At 55.8% G+C, this 19,769-nt stretch overlaps 1 protein-coding gene across 3 annotated transcripts in view; it reads left to right on the top strand.

Moving 5' to 3' along the window:
* Positions 1 to 19,769, top strand: part of PTPRF (protein tyrosine phosphatase receptor type F) — an 84,550-nt gene that overhangs the window by 18,484 nt on the left and 46,297 nt on the right. For all 3 annotated transcript variants that reach the window (XM_045545645.1, XM_045545643.1, XM_045545646.1), the window contains 3 exons: positions 3,490 to 3,635; positions 3,817 to 3,958; positions 16,859 to 17,047. In XM_045545645.1, coding sequence (XP_045401601.1) covers positions 3,490 to 3,635; positions 3,817 to 3,958; positions 16,859 to 17,047 — 477 coding nt within the window. The remainder of the gene's footprint in view (positions 1 to 3,489; positions 3,636 to 3,816; positions 3,959 to 16,858; positions 17,048 to 19,769) is intronic.

Raw genomic sequence — 19,769 nt, 5'->3', positions numbered from 1 at the left:
GATGTGGTCAGATTTGTGCTCCCCAAAGATCATCTGGTGCTGTGTGTCCTGGGTGGGGTGGGGGTGGATCTGAGAAGCTGAGGGCTAGGCCTGATTGAGGGGAGGGGCCCCGGCCTGCACTGGGCCAGCCTCCCTGAGTCTGGCAGGTGGGTGGGCCAGGCAGCGTGCTGGTTCCTCTCCAGCCTCTAAGGGAGGGGAGTAGTTCTGCCTCCTCCACAGCCCCAGGCCTTGGGCACAGTCAAGCCTCCCTGCAACACCCAGGCCATTCCCTTCTAGCCCAGCATGTGACCCTACCTAGCTGTCCTGGCCAGCTCCTGGCTTCTTTGTTTGGTGCCGAGGCCCCAACCCCAGGCGCACTTGCTGCCATTCCGGTCTAGCAGGTTCCAGCCTCCAGTTTCTGCTGCAGACACGTTGAGGCAGGAGCTGGAGGGGGACTTTCTTTCTAAAAGGGTTTCTCTCCCTTGGTGTGTGGGGGGTGGCAGTCTTCTTCTCAGGCCTTCCTTCCTCAGTTCAGGCCTTTCATTCCGCACCGCTGTGTGCCAGGACCTGGGTCAGACACTGGGATAGGGCGGAAACAAGACAGCCGTGGCTTCTGCTCTGCCCAGGGTTATATTCTAGGCAGGGCAGCAGCTATTAATCAAACATTGACCAAAAATGCACAAAAATAATAACTTCACATGTGTACATAATAAACCATGAGCACAAGTTACAACCTCCCACTCTTACCTAGCACTGTGAGCAGGGCTCTAGGAGGTGGGAGGAGTTACCAGGAAGCAGAACACCAGGAGCTGAGCTAATGGGGGTGTGCAGGGGGATCAGGGAAGCCTTTCTGAGGAGATTATGTTTAAATTGAGGTCAGAAGGTGAGTGGGAGTTCGTGAGTAAAGAGGTAATGGTGGAGGTTCTGGGCAGAAGGAACAGCTTGTGCAAAGGCCCTGAGGCCACAGGAAACATTGCTTCTTCAAGGGACCTCAAGCCAGGGCTCTGGGAGAGTGGCTGGGTCAGACCTGGCAGAGCTTTGTCCACCATGATAGGAGTTTACATCTTGTTTTGAGAGTGATAAGAGGCCTTTGGAGGGTTTTGATCAGGGGGAGGTGGTCAGTTTGCTCTGGATGCTCACTAGAGAGTAGACTGGAGGCAGAGACCCCAGCTTGTTAGGCCAGTGGGTGTCCAGTCATGGGAAGATGGCGTCTGGACTGGGGTGTTGCAGTTCAGATGGCGAGCTGGGAGCTGCTGTCTGGCGGGCCTCGGATATGGGGAGGGGTGCACAGTGTGGGAGGGTGGGAGACAGGAGACACTCCCTGTGGAGCCCGGGTTGGGGAGTCCCATCTGAGAGGGCCTGTCTGAAAGGAGCAGCTAACAGAGGCAGGCTCTGCAGACAATTGCAGACTGAAGGAGTCTGAGCCTCCTTCAGAGGGCAGTTGGGGGAAGGGCAAGGCAAACTGGAGGGTTCTGGAACCTGTCTTTTGTCCCCAGGTCATTCTGGCCCCCACTGGGCTTGTATGTGTTTCCCTACCAAGGCTGCCCCTCCGCCCCGCCCCCTGGCTTCCCTGAGCCAACTCCAAGAGTGCAGTTTGCGGGTCCCAAGTCCCCACCCTAGGGAGGCTGTAGGTACCCCATGGTGAGCTTAGGATTTAGAAGGCTGGGTCAAATCCTGGCTCCACCCCACATCAGTCTGACTTGTCAGTCATCCCACTCTCTGAGCCTCGATTTCCCAGTCTCTAAAATGGAGATGATGATACTGCCAACCTCGTGGGATTATTGTGAGGCTGATAATGAGAGGGATGGCTGCTCTCACGGGGGGCCCACCTGTGGGGAGCAGTTTAGTGACACCACATTCTGTCTGCACAGGCCCTTGTGTCACTAGCAATATTTTGCAGATGATAAAGCAGGCTTAGAGATGGTGAGTGACTTGCTTAATAATTACACAAAACCTCTAGAGCCCACTGGGCCTCGGGCTGCTCCGTACATTCCCTCCCTGCTCTCAGTACCTGCAGCTGTCACTTGCCACCCTGGTCCCCTGGACCTTCTCCTCCTCAGGGACTCTGCCCTATCTGCCATCCCTTTTCTCTCCACTGCATCGGTACCTCTCCCTCTTTGCTGGCTCTTCCCCATCAGTATTTAAACATTGTCTTTCATGTCTATCTTTAAGAAAAAAGGAAACAAAAATTCACAAACCTCCTCCAGCCTTCACACTCTCTAGGTGCCATGTGTTCTTCCAGTCACAGCCAGTCTTCCTTCCATGGTCACCTGTACTCTCCTCTCCACCCTCTCTTTGGTCTGCCTTTGGCTCCCACCACTCCACTCACCCTGCTCTTGATAAGTCCCCAACAATCGCATGTGAACTGTTTTGTTCCAGGTGTTTTGGAGTCAAACAGGCCTGAGTTCAAGTCCCAGATGTGTCACTCACTGGCTGTGTGACCTTGGGCAAGTGACTTGACCTTTCTGAGCCTGTAGACTGAGGATAATAACAATGAAGGACACTAAATGAGATAAAGTGCCTGGTGCCAAGTGGGTGCTTAGGGAAGGACTCGTCCTTGCACCTGTTTCTGCGCCAGGGACCAGGCTGGGCCTGGGTTCATGGGCACTGCACAGGTGATCTGAAAGGTCATTTCTCACGGTATTAGCCCTTCCTGGAGTTGTTCATTGAGTTGAGTAATAGGAAATGGATCTGCTGTCAGGATTAACGAAGTGTTGCTACATCTAAATGAGCCAGGGGTTTCTCTGGTCTTGTGACCCTGGGTGGTGGGATTCATAGGGATAGGTGCGGTGGCTTGGACCTGGCATGTGACCAAGGTGACGTACAATGTCTGAGCACCCTCCTTCCTTTCCTTCCCCCTGCCTCCCTGTGGACTCTTGGGGAGACTGTCAGCAGGCAATAACCAAGTTAGTGGGGGCAGGGGGGGAGGGGCAGATTTACAGGAAAGCATTCACCTGGGAAGACATCCAGAGATACTTAGGAGCTAGAATGTAGGCCTTTGGGACTGCTGGTATGTGGGGGCAGGGGAGAGGAGGAGTCATGGTTCCTGGCTGGAGGTGCCATCACCGAGGTGGAGTGTTGTGGGGGAGGACAAGTCTCAGATGCTGGGGCTCTTCTTGGCAGCTCTCCAGCATGCCCTGGTCCCAGAGCTTGGAATTGATTGGGGGTGGGAGACAAAAGTGTAACAGTTAAAGTCTGAACTACAGACTCAGAATGCCTGGGCTGGGTCTCAGCCCTGCCACTTACCAGATGTGTCATGTTGGACAAACCCCTTAACCTCTGTGCACCTCTATAAACAGATGTAGCTATAGCACCCACCTCATATGCTTAAAAGAGTTAATAAGTATTAAGCTCTTGAACAGCACCTGGCACATGTTAAGCACTATATAATCATTAGGTGTCATTATTTTCTCTGTAGGTCTTTCTACAGACCCCATGACTGCCACCTGTAGTGCTAGCTGTGTCTGTAGTGACCATGCCATGATGACTTGGTGTCTCCATCTCTTCCAGGCAAACCTGTCTTCATTAAGGTCCCTGAGGACCAAACTGGGCTGTCAGGAGGGGTAGCCTCCTTCGTGTGCCAAGCCACAGGGGAACCCAAGCCGCGCATCACATGGATGAAGAAGGGGAAGAAAGTCAGCTCCCAGCGCTTTGAGGTGAGTCCTCGGGTGGGCAGGGGTAGGCAGGGCTCAGGATCTGCCTACTCTGGGGTCTCGTTCTCCAGCCTCTCCTCTTAGTCTCCCTCGCTGTGGGCGTTTTGGATGTGGGAGGACAGCTGACCCTGAGCAGGCCCCTGTGTCCTGAGCAGGCTGTGACCACATGTCTGTCCTCTGACAGGTAATTGAGTTTGATGACGGGGCAGGCTCAGTGCTTCGGATCCAGCCATTGCGGGTACAGCGAGATGAAGCCATCTATGAGTGCACAGCCACCAACAGCCTGGGAGAGATCAACACTAGTGCCAAGCTCTCAGTGCTTGAAGGTACGTGCCAGGGAGACACCATGGCATGGTGGGCTGGTAGACTGAACTGTGGGGAGAGTCAGCTAGCCCTGGCCTTGCCCTGGGCTTGTGTGCTTTTGGCAGAAAGGAAGATTGGCCATCTTGGGGTCAGTAAAAGGCAGTGGTGGACAGGCATGTCCTTGATTTTGGCCTAGATTGTTCGGCTTATGCTGAGGCCAGCTGTATGCACGGAGGCTTTGTATTCTCCTGCTGAGCCTGGGTCATTGCTTGGGTGGGGTCTGGGGTCTGACTTGAGGTACGGAGCTGCAGCTGTGTATCCTATAGGTTACATGGTTGTGGCAATCGATCTAATTTTCCTCTGGAGCCTGGCTGTAGGCGTCAGGTGTGTTCCTTGTTGCCCTTGTGATCAAGGGCCCAGGCTGGGGGCTGGGGCTCTGTATGTGTATTTTAGTGTTTTTTCTCACTTGATGGCATCTCTGTTGATTCACAAATACTACCTGGACTGCATGAAGTCCAGAGGATCATGTGACCTGGGTGCCACCCTCAAGATGCTCATCTCGAATAGGTCTTGTAGGGGCAGCGGGGGTGGGGGGGGCGCGGCTGTGTGTGAGCCAGGCCTTGAGAACAAGTGGGAGTCCCTGGGGGATGGGGGCAGCAGTTGGCGGCTAGGCACGTGCCCAGCCCCAAGGCAAGAGAGAATGGAGCTTTTGGAGAACGCTGAGTAGTTCAGTTTGGATTTTTGGTGGGGGCAGGAGCTGGAGGGCAGAGGAAGAAGGCATGACTAGCAATTCAGCATGAGTCTGGAGAGGCTGGAGGGCAGATCACAAGGGATCAGGCTGAGAAATGAGCACTTTCCTGGGGGCATAGGAAGCCACAAACAGGGTAGGTAGTGACATGATCAGACCCCAGCCACTATGGAGTCATCAGTCTGAATGTGTCTGTATTCAAAATAGAGCATTGATTGTTGCTTTCTTTTTTAAAATGCAATACTAATACCTGTTCACTGTTGGAAAGCTGAAAAGTATAGAATAGCACAAAGAAAAAAATTAAAATGGCTCATCTTCTTACCTTTACTATTAATATTGGTTATTTCCTTGTGGCCCATTTTCTGTGCATGCATATGTGTTATATATGTGTGTATAACAGAAACGGGATCACATACTACCCAATGATTTGTAGACTACTTTTTTTAAAAAAGCACATTGCGAACATCTTTCTTGCCATGCCATTAAATATTCTGCATCATTATTCTTAATGGCTGTAAGTTGTCACTATGGCTAATTTACTCAGCCATTCCCTTATTGTTGGACACACACGTTGTTCCGAGTTTTTTGCTTTTATAAACAAGGTGCCATACGTATCCTTTCAGATAGATGTGTTCACCTTCCTGATTATTTCCTTAATCTAGATTCTTGGAAGTGGAATTGCTGGGTCAAAGGGCACATACATTTTTAAGCTTTTCAATATTTCCAGAAAATTGTGTCAGTTTATACTCCTGCCAAACAGGGCACAAGAGGGCCTCTTCTCTGCACATCTTCACCAGCAATGGGAATTATCATTAAAAACTATCTTTGCCAAGTTAATAGACAAAAAATGGCATCTCAATTTAATTTGCATTTCTTTGATTACAAGAACAGTTGAACATGTTTTCACATTGGCCATTTTTATGCTGTGGCTTTATGTGTTCACACAGAGTCACACATTCAGTAACTCTTTTGCATCTGTGTGTCTCATGTGAGTTTGTGGGTTCTACAAGTTTAGAGGGGCCATGGAGGACAGTGGTTAAGAGCAAGGACTTTAGGCCGGGCGCAGTGGCTCACGCCTGTAATCCCAGCACTATGGGAGGCCGAGGCGGGCGGATCGTTTGAGCTCAGGAGTTCGAGACCAGCCTGAGCAAGAGCGAGACCCCGTCTCTACTAAAAATAGAAAGAAATGATTTGGACAGCTAAAAATATATATAGAAAAAATTAGCCGGGCATGGTGGCTCATGCCTGTAGTCCCACCTACTCGGGAGGCTGAGGCAGGAGGATCACTTGAGCCCAGGAGTTTGAGGTTGCTGTGAGCAAGGCTGACACCACAGCACTCATTCTAGCCTGGGCAACAGAGTGAGACTCTGTCTCAAAAAAAAAAAAAAAAAGAGCAAATACTCTGGACCATTCACTCACCGTGTGTCCTTGGGCCAGTAACTATGCCTCTGAGCCTCATTTGCTCCATCTGTAAATAGGGATGTAATACCTACTGCCCAGGCTGGTTTAGAGCATTAAATATAGTGTGGTTAAGCACCTCCCAGGATTCCAGTGTGAATGGTAGCTGCTGTTGAGCTAGAGGCTGCACATCCTGACACTTAGACAAATGAGCTGAAGGTGGCCTGCTTCCACACTGCCTGACACCATCCGGGTGTGCAGCCCTCACCATCCACTCCCACAGGGGGACTTGCCTGTGGGACAGGGCCCAGAGCACAGGCCCTGGGCCAGGAGCACTGATGGCTGAGTGTCCTCAGGCTCCTCCCTGCCACTCCTGACCTCAGTTTCCCCACTTGTGGCCTGGGGGCAAGTATTTCAGCACTGCCCTCCCTCCTGTTGGCATCTGCCCCAGCAGGGAGCCATCTGCCCGGCCCTGGCATTTGGGAGGTGGCTGAAGAGCCACATGTCCCAGAGGGCATCTTCTCAGGCTCTGAGATTGGGAAATAGGGCCTCTGTTAATGTTGGAAAAGAAGTTCCCCCAAATCCCCCTAGGCCCCAAGGTCCTCTGTCTCGGAAATTCTCCTGCCTCTACCACTGCCCTGGTCAGCTTTATCTTTTAAAGCAGCAGTCCTCAATCTTTTTGGCATCAGGGACCAGTTTTTGTGGAAGACAATTTTTCCACGGACCGGGGATAAGGGGGGTGGGTGTTTTGAGTGGGTGTGTGTGGTGCAGAGCTCAGGCCCGTTTCCTAACAGCCAGACTGGTACCAGGCCATGGCCTGGGGGGTGGGGACCACAGTTTTAAAGGACTGAAGTAGTCTTTCAGGGCATAGGTGAGGAGGACTCACTCAGACTTGCATTCGGAGGGGCCATCCTGGATAAGGGTTTCCGTGTCAGGGGTCAGCAGTATATATTTGTGCTTCTGGGGTGTGTGTGGGGGTATCTGATGAGGCTGGGGAGAGTGTGGGGCAGGTCCCTGGCCTGTCCGTGTTCCCTTGGAGGGTGTGGAGCTGTGGGCCCCTCCCACTCCTGAAACAGCGCACCAGGAAGACAAAATGCTGACTTATCCTTGGTTTGTGCAACCTTGACCAGCATTGGGCTTGACAGAAAGGAGTTCCTGGGTGGGACCAGAGGCAAGCAGTCAAACGGTGACCACCCCTACCCCTCCCTGCCCCTCCTAGGAGGGCCAGGAGAGCTGGGATGTGTGCAGGAACTGGGCAAAAGGATGGCTTGACTGGAGCTCTGGGGCAGGGTGGGCAGCAGGGAGCCAGAGCCATTCTTGAGAGGCCACCACAGGGTCCGAGGAGGGGTAGGGAGAGGATGAAGTTGGTTGGGTGCTGGGGAATAAAAGTTGGACCCCTTGCCTGTGTCACACATGCACACACGCACATATACGTGCTTACCCGGGGACCCATGTCACATATGCACACGCACACACACATGCCTACCTGGGGACCCATGTCATGCATGCACACACACATATACATGTGCTTACCCGGGGACCCATGTCACGCATGCACACACACACATACACATGCTCACCTGGGGACCCATGTCACACATGCGCACACACTCGTGCTTTCCTGAGCTGGGCTCTTCAGTGAGTGGCTGAGGGCTGCTTGGGGTGACCTGGCTCAAGTGAGGGATCTGTGCACCCTCACAAAGGAGCCCAGGCCTGCAAGTCTGCCTGTTCTGTGCCCTCTGCCGCTGCCTGATTCCACACCAGGCCCAGCCTCCTTCCCACTCTGCTCCCTGCTCCTGGGGCACCCCCACCACAGCCTCTGGGAGCAGCCTGAAGCCACTTCTGCCTCATGTCCTTTGCACCCTGCTTCCGGAGCAGGAGCAAGACTACTGTTCCTAGTGTGGCTGAGGCCACACTGCCCCTGAGCGGTTGGGCCCAAGGTGGGGGTGCCCTACACAAGCTGGCTGGGGTGAGCCTGTCCTGGCTGTGACGAGCCAGGCCCCGCCGCCCAGCATCCCTGTCTGAGTGGTAATTGAAGCCATTAGCGCGCCAGCCTCTCCCTCCCAGGGTAATGGCAGGAAAAGCTCTTCTGGCTCCACACTCTTGAGGCGGCTGAATCACTCCCCCTCCAACCCGCCCGCCGCCACTGAGACAGAGAATCTGACATTTTCCCTCATGGGGGAGGGGGAGCCTTGGGGGAGGGGAGACAGGCTTTGATTCTCAGCCTTTCCCTCCAGGAGACAGGGGCAGTGAGGGTCCTGGAGCTCAGGCCCAAGACTGTGGATTCTCCTGGGGCAGCGGGTTCCAGGCCAGCCTGGTCAGGAAAGCGAGGAGGAGGCTGGACAGCCAGAGGTGTGGGTGGGGCCCTGGTGACTTTGGGTGGGTTCTGGAAGGGAGGAGAAGGAGAGAGGCTGTGGAACAGAGATGAGCTGTTTCTGACTTGTCCTGAGGGGCCTGGCTCCAAGGGCTCCAAGGGCAGGCAGGCAGCATTTGTCTTATGGTCATGGGTACAGCAGATAATGTACACTCTGTGTGGGTGCCGTGCACGCTGTGTGTAAGGCAGTGTGTGGTACAGTATGTACGGCAGGGGTGCTGCCTTACAGGCTGTGTGTACAGAAGGGGATGTGTAGCAGACTGTATGTGTGCATGTGCGAGCATCAGGCAGTGGGGGAGGGGTGGGGTATACAGCAGGTGGTGTGTGCCTTATGGGCTATGTATGCACAGCAGGCTGTGTGTGCATCAGGCAGAGTGTGGGGTATACAGCAGGTGGTGTGTGCATCAGCCAGTGTGGGTGTGGTGTGTGTAGCAGGTGGTGTGTACCTTATGGGCTGTGTGTACAGCAGGCAGTGTGTGTTTGTATCAGGCAGTGTACGTGTGTGCAGTGTGGTGTGCAGCAGGCTGCGTGTGTGCCTGTGTGTGTGGTGTCTACAGCAGGCTGTGTGTGTGTGCATCAGGCAATATGTCTGTATGTGCAGTGGGCAGTGTGGGATTAGGGGGTGTATGGCAATGTGCATGCTCAGTGGCCAGTATGTGAGGGGTGGACTGCAGGTGGTGTGTGCCTTATAAGCCATATGGACAGCACAGAGGTGAACAGCAAGCAGTCTGAGCTGAAGTGTGGGATCAGTCTGGCACTGAAGGGAAGTCAGAGGTGTATGTGTGGGCCCGTTGTCATTGGGACCCCACAGGATGCCTACTTGGAACTGTTCAGCCAGGACAGCTGGATGGAGAGACGGGCAGAGTGGTCTGACTGAGCTGTTCTCAGCACCTGCAGTGACATCTCAGCAGTTTCTCTACAGCCAGGCCAGGAGGGAGGGTGTACCAGATAGGGATCCTGCCCAGACCTGCCTTTGGTCTGGGATCCTCCCTTCTCCTCTCCTCCCCCCACCAAGCCTGTTGGTTTGCTCCCTTCTACCTGTTCCCACCTAGCCTCAGTGTCTGCTAACTGGCCAGGACCACCCTGCCCCATGCCTCATGGGCCCGGGAATCCAGGGGTCTGCATGGAGGGCCTGGTGTTGCTTACCTTGGAGCAGGCTCTGGGGAGGGGCCAGCTGTCCAGCATGTGGAGTGGTGGCCAGGGTGGGGGTGAGTTTGTGCCATGCTGGGCCTGGACCACTGGCTTCTGCAATGGCTATGACCCTGGCTGGCTCTGGGACCTATAGGGTGATGAAGGACCTTTTGAGACCAACCTCCCCACATTTACACAGTCCCTTTGGAAACACCCCAGGGACACAGGAACAGTGAGCAGCAAATGACCCTGTCCTCAGGTGTCCTGGGCTGGGCTGGGCTGGACCTCGAGCAGGACTGGTAAGGGAACTTAGATTTGCAGGGTGGGTGGGCGTGTCTTTTCCCAGGGAGTCACCTCTCCTTGCTCCACCCTCCCCCTGCCCCAGGCCTGTCTATCCCTTCTTCTGCCCATGGTGGAATGACTTGGTCCAGCCCTGACTGTGAAGGGTGGGGAGTTTAGGTAAAGGGCTACCGTAGGCAGAAGATGGCTTTCCAAGTGGCAAGATGTGCCCTCATTTTATTTCCTGCATATGTGTCTGGGTCATAGGCTGGTTTTGCAGAAGCTGGGCCTGTCACCTACCCGATTTGCAGCCACAGAAGACAGAAAGGGTCCCAGAATTTAGCACCCAGGCCAGCTTCTGCCCTTCCCTTGACAGCTGGGGCATGATTTGTGTACCTCTGGTCCAGCAGCTGTGATCTCTGTGACCTGGCTTAACACACCCCCTGCCCCTCCATGACCACAGTCGATTTCAGAACCATGCAGTCATGAGGTTCTACAACCAATTCCTGGAGGTTCTGAGAAGAGAGAGGTGTCAGGTAGGTAGGTACTGCCAGGAAGGAGGGCCTTGACGATCAGACCCTGGGTTTCTTGGTACTTGGAGCAAGCATTTTTCCTGCTTCTTAACTGCCTTCAGGGATTCCCTTCTGAATGGGTCCTCCTGTGGGATAGCAGTGCTGCTGGTGCTTCCATTAGCCACAGACACCGGACACCTCCCCCATGCCTAGTCTGCCCCCACCCTTAGTCATGGGTACTTAAAAGGCTGCTGTGTGCATGGCCTCCTTGCTTCCTCCCCCCGCCCCCAGCCTCATGACCACAGTGGAGCCAGTGGCTCTGGGAACAGCTTGCCAAGTTGGAGGTTTTCAGTGCCCCTTCATGTGCACATTCTCCGTTCTTGGTAAGGTGCTCCCTCTCCCTGGGTTGCCAGGGGAGAGAAGATTTTAATCAGGGGAATGACATGATCAAACTTACGCTTCAGAGAAGCCCCTGTGGTAGAGTGGGTGGAAGGAAACCAGCACATGAGGCCAGTGAGAGGCGGTTGCAGTCTAGGCAGGAGGGGGCGTTAGCAGGGAGAGTGGACTATGAGGTTAGAGAGAATAGGGGCCTGCCTGCCTTATGGGATCGGGAAGGCCAGAGGCTCCGGGTTTCTGGCTCTGGGGCTGAGTAGATGGTAGTGTCATTTTCTAAGATTCAGATACTGGGGGAGGACCAGGTTTGAGGAGGCGAGTTGATGAGTCCAGTTAGAAATTTGTGGAGTCAGGTGTGCACAGCCATTGGGGGAGGTGTCGGGGGCCTTGTACAGATTTGCCTGGCACTCAGAGGGACATCTGGAGATGGGGTTGTGAAGGCAGAGAAATGGCAAATCTCAGGGAGCTGGAATGAAGACAGGAGAGGCCCCAGGAACTACGTCTTCATGTTGGGAGGAGGTTCCTGAGAACTGGTGCAGGGAAACCAGGAGCACACGTGAAGCTGTGGATGTTGAGAGAAGGAGTGTGAAGGAGCAGGAGTGGTCAGCAGGGTGGGGTGCTGCTGAGAGGTCCAGCAAGTGTGCTTTGGACTAAGCTCCATGGAGTCACCATTGGCCTTGGTGAGCGTGTCTGGGAGGCAGTGGGGTGGCAGCTGGGCTGCAGCGGCTGAGAAGTGAGAGGGAGGCTGTCAGTGGTCTGCAGCCACTGGGAGCAGGGCCTGAACCTCAGGGGTAAATGGATGAAAGAATCTCCATGGAGTAGGACTGAAGTGGGCTAACCCCAGAAGGAGAGTCCAGTGTGGGCCAAAGTCCAGAATCAGAGTATGGGTCGAGTGTGTGCCCAGGGATTGGCTCCGGATCTAGTTGGGGGTGTGTGGCAGGGAGGCCTCAACAACCAGGTTGAGTAGGGCGATGTGGGGTTCTGGGGAAGCCCGAGGGAGGGGGAGACTACTGGGAGGGGGAGACCGTGGCTGCCAACAGGCCCAAACAGCTCAGATTTAAAAACAAAACAGGCTTTTAAGATGCCAAGTTTGATGAAATCTGAGTGCTGGAAGAGGTGGGAGTTTACTCTTGGAAAAGCAGCTGAAAATCGAGACAGAAAGCTGCGAAGGGAGATGGGCCCAAGGCTCCCTAGGCCCCCCTACTTACTGCCTGGAAGCCTGGGGGTGGGGCTGGGCTTTCTGGGAGAGTGTGGGAGCTTGCAGGTCTAGGGAAGCCTTCTGACTTGCTAGGGGGTGTCTTGGCCCTGACTCTGCTGAGGATGGAGCTGCTGGAGGTAGCCTTGGCTTCCCTGGAGGGGCTGAGGGGCAAGGGAGCCAGCAGCCTCACCACCCATGAGGCTCCTTCATTTGTCTCTATTCCTGCATGTGCCTCCAGGTGCACGTCTCAGCATACATGCATCTCTGAGTCTGTATGTCTCCACATCTGTGTTCCGTGTCTCTGCATGCACTGCCTCTGGATCTGCTTGCATCAGTCTTTCCACAGGTGCTTGTCACTGCAGGTGCCCCTCCACATGCACATGTGGGTTTCTATTTTTGCACCTGTCTCTTTCTCCATCTATATCTCTGTGGGTCCGTGGCTGTGTGTGTTTCTAAGGTGTCTGTCTGTGTGTTCAGGACAGGGGGAGGCCAGGCCCAACACTCATGCCTGGGGAGGCGGTCAGGCTCACAGACGGTGCCACACCAGGGAGCCTGTGTGCGTGCGGGTGTGTGCCTGCATGTGCACAGAGATGCCGTGAAGCTGGGTAAACACGGGTGAGAAGGTCGCGATGACAGACGGTACTGCCTGCCCCAGGACCCTGTGACGCATCTCCATCTGTCAGCTTCCCTGATGCAGCCCCCTCCCTCTGGCCCAGACTGTGCCTCAGGCATCCCAGGCTGAGCTGCACAAAGAGACCTGTGTGTGCTTTGATGGGGCCCTCAGCAGCCTCCAGCCCAACCCTAGCCTCATCTATCAGGACCCCAGCACATGCCCCAGCTCCCACCAGACTCACCTCGCTACTGCCCCTCCACTCTCCCCACAGCCTTACTCAGGCACTTGTCCCCTCCCCCGCAGAAAGCTTTGGGTCTGGCATGCTCAAGTGTTTACTATTCTAGAATCTCCCTCTAGGAAGCCACCAGACTAGCTGGTGAGCTGTGGGGTCAAACTCATCAACTCCCCCACCTCAGCCAAGCTCTCACACCCCAGTCTCTGAGCCTTAGACTCCACCACATCCCCACCCCCCCACGCCGCTTGTCATCTTCTGCCAATGGGGCAACGGAACCTCTCCGTGGAAGGGGCCAGATCTCCCTGCTATAGGAGCTAAGGCCAGCGCAGTGGGGCGCAGGAGTCATTCATGGACACAAACCTGCGCGGGGAGGGCAGCCCCCGGGAATGTGTGTGCATGCTACCGATTGCGTACAGGCAGAATCCCGGAACGGGTGCAGAGACTTGGGCTCCCAGGGCCCTCCGAAATCCCTCAAGCCCCCGTGGGCTTCTCTTTCTGTCCAGGGGACCCTCTTTATCAGAGGGTGGAGGGCCGGGTCCCAGAGACTGCAGATGCTCAGCGCTGAGGCTGCAGAGTCAGGTGTGGGCCCTTCCCGCACTGTACTGGGCACCTGGTGGGGGGCGGGGCGCGGCGGCCGAGCCGGAAAGCCCAGAGGGAGGGTTCCGTGGAGTTGGGGAGCCCTGTCCTGGGAGGGGGCGCAGCCGCTCCACCCAGGCGGAGGCGGGAAGGGCGGCGCCGGGTTGGACCGCGGATGCGCGCTCCCTCACGGACACCGCACGGGCGGGCGCACGCAGCCCTTCTGCCGCGGCGCCTGCCTCTCTGCAGTCGCCATGGTTACTGGGTGGCCTGGAGGGGGGAGGGGCCCTTCCTCCCCTCAGGCTCCTGCAGCCCCTTCGCCAGCAGAGTGTGTTTCTAGGGCATTCTGTGTGACCTGCGCATCGCGGTGTTGCCGATGTTGGGGCCTGGGTGTGTGCCCGCACGTGTCCACGTGTGGGGACACTGGAGGTCACTTTGCCGTAGATAAAAAACGCCACAGCGTGTAGGCAAGGGGTCCTGCAGTGGAGCCACCGAAGCTGGCTGAGGCGTGGTATTGGGGGAGGGGTGGCTCCCCAGGGAGGCCCCCACCTCGCCCCGCCCCTCTGGTAGGGCGTGGGGTTTCCTGCCGGTCTAGAGCACTGGGGCTGGGGTCCTGCCCCCAGCTGGGATCCTACCGCCCGTCCCAGCCCCGCCTCTGATTTAGCTGTGTGACCCTGGGCAGGTTTCTAGATCTCTCTCAGCCCGTTTGTTCACATACCTCATAGGGGTTTGGTAAAGATTGTCGTTTTGTAAAGCATTTTAACACGGTACCTGGAATGTAGTAAATGCTCCATAAATGAAATTTGGCCTCCCTCAGTGTTCCCAGTTGTTGGGTTTGGAGCGATCACGTGATATCAACCTGAGGAAGTTGCCTGGTCCTTAGCCTGAGCTGTTCAGGTGTGGCGAGCCCAGGTCCTGTGGGTACTTGGGGGTGAGGTGGTAAGTGTGCCAATCTGGTGGATGGGTCAGTTTATGCCAGGATGCCTAGCTCTCAGCCAGGTCCGACAAGGCAGGCATTAGTAGAGGGCTGCTGTGCTTGGCTGTGTTTGGATGTGCCAAAGGCTCCCGGGTGAAAGAGAAGGAAGAGGCGGCAGTAGGTCACTCCTGAGGGGCTGGAGTCCTCCTCTGAGGCCCGCTTCCCCTCCTGGAGGTGGCAGAGTGGCAGCCTTCTGAGTGCTGCCTCGAAGTGTAGTTGGCACAGGGGACTGGATTTTGGGTCCTGCTGTTTTATGGACAGCTCTTCACACATAGCTGCTTGTAGGCTCTGGCGGCAGTGCCTGAGGAATGATCTGAGCCAAGGACAGAGCCATTGAGGATGTGATAATTGAGGGAGGAAAATTAATTGTCCTTAATTTGGCGTAAATCCCAAAGACCTTCCCCATGTAAAGAATTCAGAGTAGATTCCGGGACACAGGGCTGCGTATATTTGTGCTTCCTCCCTTCTCCTTGATTAGTACCTTGCGGGTAGAGGTGGAGGCTGGTTAACTCCTGGGCCCTGGCTCTGGCAGCCCCTGGCCACCTGCCCCCAGAGGTGAGCAGCTGGAGTGAGGTCTGGGAAGAGGTAGACTGGGAGCCAGGATGGCTCTGGGAAACCTGAGTGTCCCACAGCAGTGGGTCTTCCTATGAGAGCAAGTGGCGGTGGGGCCAGAGGAAGCTTTCCCTTGCTTGGTGCATCCCAAGTCCTTTTCATTGCCATCCTCCTTCCCTTTTCTTGCCACTGTTTAACATTTTCCTTTTAAAAATCAAAGCTGAAAGGGCACTGTGGGATCATACTTGTAGCCAAGGAGACACTGGGCTTACATCTGGGATTTATAGGGCTACACATGGGGAAGTGTACAGCCAGCTCCCAGGAAAGGCTGGGGAGGCAAGGCCGCACTGCGAGCCCTACTGTGCCCCAGCCAGAGGCCCCTTCTCCTGATGGGCCACAGGTCCTTGGGGATGTCTTTTGTAGCTAAAGCCTTGGGAGCTCCCCCTGGGGTTTGGCAGCAGGTTGAGGGGTATTTTGACCTGCCTGTTGGGGCTCCTCCAGCTTCCTCTCCCACCTGTCCCCCTGATCACTCCCCGGGATCTCTGAGAGTCTCCAGGGAGGACCAGCTCTGCCAGCGTTCCCTCTGAGGGAGCCATGTGTCTTTTCCCTCAACACATGTTCCTACACCCCCATCTCCTGCCAGGCTTGCAGGAGGGAGGTATAGAGCTAGTCTCCTGATCTCCCCCACTATGGAGCCCAGCTTCACCGCCAGGAGATGGACAAAGGACACACGTTCCCCTTGTCCCATTGGATGTGCCTGACAGCCACACTGCTGAGTCCTCAAAAATACTTGGTAGTTTGGTCCCAGTGGGGAGGGCCTCTCACCAGCCCAGGGTGGGAAAGGGATCCCAGACCTGTCTGCACAGTGGCTCAGCTTTTACAAGTTATAATTACGTCAGCGTGTTCATTGGGTATGCGGTCTGTGTCAGACGCACCCAATGCCTTGTGTGCATTTCCAGATGTGGTCCTCATGAAGGCTTTACAAAGTGGGCCCTTGGACACTGTGTATAGGTAAAAGCAGACATACAGAGAAGGGGAGTGATGAACCAGGCCCTAGGGCTAATTTGTGGTGGAGATGGGAGTCCCACTTGGTCTCCACTGGTCTGGAGCCTGTCCTCTTGGTTCCTCGTACTTCCAGGGGGTGGGAAGTGGACTGCTTTGCCCCACAGTCCCTCAGGGCTGATGCGGCAGTCCATGTGCAGTGGGGGGTGGGTTGTGCTGCTGACATCTGTGCCTCTTGCTCTGTGGAAGTGACTCCTCTGTGAGCCACCAGCCCCTGGCAAGCTGGAGAAGGCAGCCAGGGAGAAGTTTTGCCTCTGTGCACCAACTTTTAGTGTTTTCAGAGGTTTTTTATCTCCTTAGCCTCTGCGTGCTTAGATATGGTCCCCAGGCCTGACTGTGGCTCCCTGGGTCAGACCTGGGTGAGGGAGAAGGCTCAGGGTCAAGACTGCAAGAGAATAGGTTGGGGTCAGGACCAAGTTAGAAGGGCAAGGGGTTCCCAGGGCCAGGGCTAAAACCTAGACTGTGACCTGAGGCTCTGCCGTCTGGTGGAGCTGAAGGCTGATGCCCCCTGCCCCGCCCCCTGCCGCCCAGCCTCCTTGCGGCTCTTTCTGCTGTGGCCAGCAGAGGATCGATCCTCCTCCTCCTCCCCTTCCTCCTTGGGGCCTAGAGAGATAAATGCTGACACCTTCAGTCTGAAGTGCTGCTTCTCAGACCTGGAAACTCCCTGACAGGGCAGGGATGGGCCCCACTGCAGCCCCTGGCCGTGCCAGAGGGACGCAGGACCCTGATTTCTCATGTGCTTAGAAGTCAGGGATGGATAGGGGAAGAGTCTTGAGGACCCCAGCCCACCTGGGAATCAGGGAAAGTTACCCACAGAGGGGTCCCAGCAAGCAGGCAGGGCCAGCCCTAATGCACATATCTGCTTTTTGTCTGCAGAGGAACAGCTGCCCCCGGGGTTCCCTTCCATCGACATGGGGCCTCAGCTGAAGGTAGTGGAGAAGGCACGTACGGCCACCATGCTGTGTGCCGCGGGTGGAAATCCAGACCCTGAGATTTCTTGGTTCAAGGACTTCCTCCCTGTGGACCCTGCCACGAGCAATGGCCGCATCAAGCAGCTGCGTTCAGGTGAGCATAGAGCAGGGGTCAAGGGGCTGAGCAGACCTCAAAAAAGGTGTCTTTCCAGATCCCAGTACAGCCTGCCCTCTTGGGCCTGGGTGCCTGGGGCTGACCCTCCAGGGCTAAGCAGAGGGCCCCGGAGGGGTGGGCTGGATCTTACTACAGGCCAGTCCGGCTCAGGGAAGAGAATGGTGGCAAGAGCTTGTTGTCAACTGTGCCATTAGCTTCCCGGGATTGTCACACTCCAGACTTTGAGCCAGTCCTGCTCCTTGAAGCACGTGTGACACACCCAGCATGGCGGACTTTGTGAAGGTGCTCTGTGGATGTTCATCCTCCTCCTTCCCTGTACCCCAGCCTGAGACAGGCCCGGATGATGCTTCTCTTTGCTTCTTCAGATGGCAGGGCTTAGCTGGGGAAAGAGGCCAAAGATGCCTAATTCATCAGGCTTCAAAAGGCTGGACCTCAGGGGCCTGGAGCCAGGGGGACTTGCTGCTGTCCCTCGGCCACCTGTCTCCTCTGGATGTGTCAGTTGAGCCAGCTGGAAGCCCTGGGCACAAGGATGCTATCGTGACCTGGTGGGAGGCGTCGCCCCATTGATCGATCTGCCCGGGAGGCTCCCGCCAGGATAATTGATTCAGTTTTTGTGGGAACAGAGCAGGCGGGAAAGGAGGCTCGGAATCAGCTTGGCTGCATCCTGCATCTGCTGCCAGCACGGCCTGGACCTACAGACCCTGCTCCAGAAACCTTCCAGCTATCGATGGGATGGTGGGCCTCCGGCAGCATGGCCAGTGCTGTCTGCTGTGATAGCAACACTGAAAAGGAGGACAGGACTCTTGCTCCTTTCTGGATCCTGGAGGCTTCAGAGGTGCCCTGCCTCTCCCTGGGGTGCCAGGCCGTCTACAGCAGCTCCTGCCAGGCAGACACCCCCTCGGTGCCCAGGAGCAGGAGGGGGAAAGGAGCCGCCCAGCAGGGCAGGATTCCGGCCCCAACCACGGCCGCCTGAGACAGCCCACGAAGTGTTAGCTCATTTAATTTAATTAAAACTCAACAAGATGGAGGCAGCTGTAGCGCAGTTAATTAAAACACCCATAATCAAGGCAGGAAATGGTCCGGCAGTGTTTGTGGCCGCTGCCCAGCGCTGCACAGCAGCCGGCACGGTCTGCTCCCCTGCGTTTCATCACAGTTCCCCCCGGCAGCTCCCCAAGCAGCCAGACGGTGCTCCCCGCAGGCCGGACGCCTCCCTGGAACGGCATAGACTGGCAGCAGTTCTGGGAAGGCTCGTGCATGCCTTCGTTCATCTAGTATTTATGTAGCACTTGCTGTGTGCCCGGCTCTGTGCCACCCTTTCCTGCCCATCACTGCACTGGATGCTGCTCAGGCCTCATCCTTGTTCTCTCAGTGGCAGCCAGCATTCCTCCCTCCTCCTCGACCCTCCCTCCCACGTCTGCCTGGCCTTTCAGGGCTTTGCCTCTCCTGACTTCCCTCTTCTGTGGGAGTCCGCCATTGCCCCACAGGCACAGTCTTGCCCTGGGCGAGCTCACCCCCTCCTAGAGCGCCAGCTGCCATCTCCTCACCTGCAGCTCCTGCTTTGGTCTCTCCAGCCCAAACATCCTGCCTGAGCTCTAGCCCCAGAAATCGATCTGCCTTCTGGCTGTCACCCTGACCAGGGTGAGAGATGACCTTCTTCCCAAGTAGTCATGCCCTTCTCTGGCTGCCACTCCAACCTGAAACCTGGGAGACACCCCAACTCCTACTCCAATAAGGAACCAAGTCCTCTTGACTTGTCACCTGTGTGGCTCTCATATTGGTCCCCTTCTGTCCTTCCACTGTCTTGGTCCTATCCTGGGCACCACTGTTCTCCCTACTTCCAGGCTCTCCCCAAGAATCTGTCCCCCAGCAGCTGTCAGTTTTCTGCTTGTGTCCCTCCCATGATCCAGTCACCTCAGTGGTGTCTCCTTGCCTACCTGGTCAAGTGCTTGCTCCTGAACAAGGTGTGTGGAGCCCTTCTTGATCATCCCCTGCCCACGTCTCCAGCTTTATCTCATTGTGTCTCGGCTACACCACTTAGTGGCTCTCTGGTCTCAGTTATGTAGCTTCTTTGAGTGTCAGTTTCCTCATCTTTGAGGAGGAGTCATAGGAAAGGGTGAGACAATGACATTTGGAGCTTGAGTTTACTGCTGGCCTTTGGTAAGGGCTCCATGGACAGAGCTCTTCCTACTTCCTGCCACTCCCCTACTCACACTGAGCCACATGACACATCCTTGCCCATCTTTCCCTGCCTCCTGGCCTTCGACTTGCCTCTGGCTCCTTCACTTGGAAGCTCCACCCTTCTCCACCTCTGGCTACTTCAGCACTCATCCTGCTTTACGTTGTCACCATAGGGCTCCAGTTCTGCTTTCCTAGGCTGGTGCTCCTTGGTGAGGTCTTTCCAAGCCCAGCACAAGCCCAGCTGTAGGACAGGTCTCGCTGAGCCCTTGGTGAATTGAATGATTTCATGAACTTGACCGTTGGGACTTGTCCCTGCAGATCATGTTTGTACTAATGTCCACTCCTCTTCCTGCTTCCCAGGTCCAAGGAAGACCTCTTTGACCTTTCTTGCCACCTGAAAGCTGTGACCTAAGGGTCATGGGCCTTGGGTCCACCTCCTGGGATGGAGCCAGATGGCACCTAAAGGGCCTCAGCCATCCCCCTTTCTGCAATAAGAATAGGATCCTCTCCCCAGTCCCTGCCT

This window comes from Lemur catta, chromosome 3 (genome assembly GCF_020740605.2).
Source record: "Lemur catta isolate mLemCat1 chromosome 3, mLemCat1.pri, whole genome shotgun sequence".
In the NCBI taxonomy this organism is placed as follows: domain Eukaryota; kingdom Metazoa; phylum Chordata; class Mammalia; order Primates; family Lemuridae; genus Lemur; species Lemur catta.
This window is presented reverse-complemented; position numbering and strand designations above follow the sequence as displayed.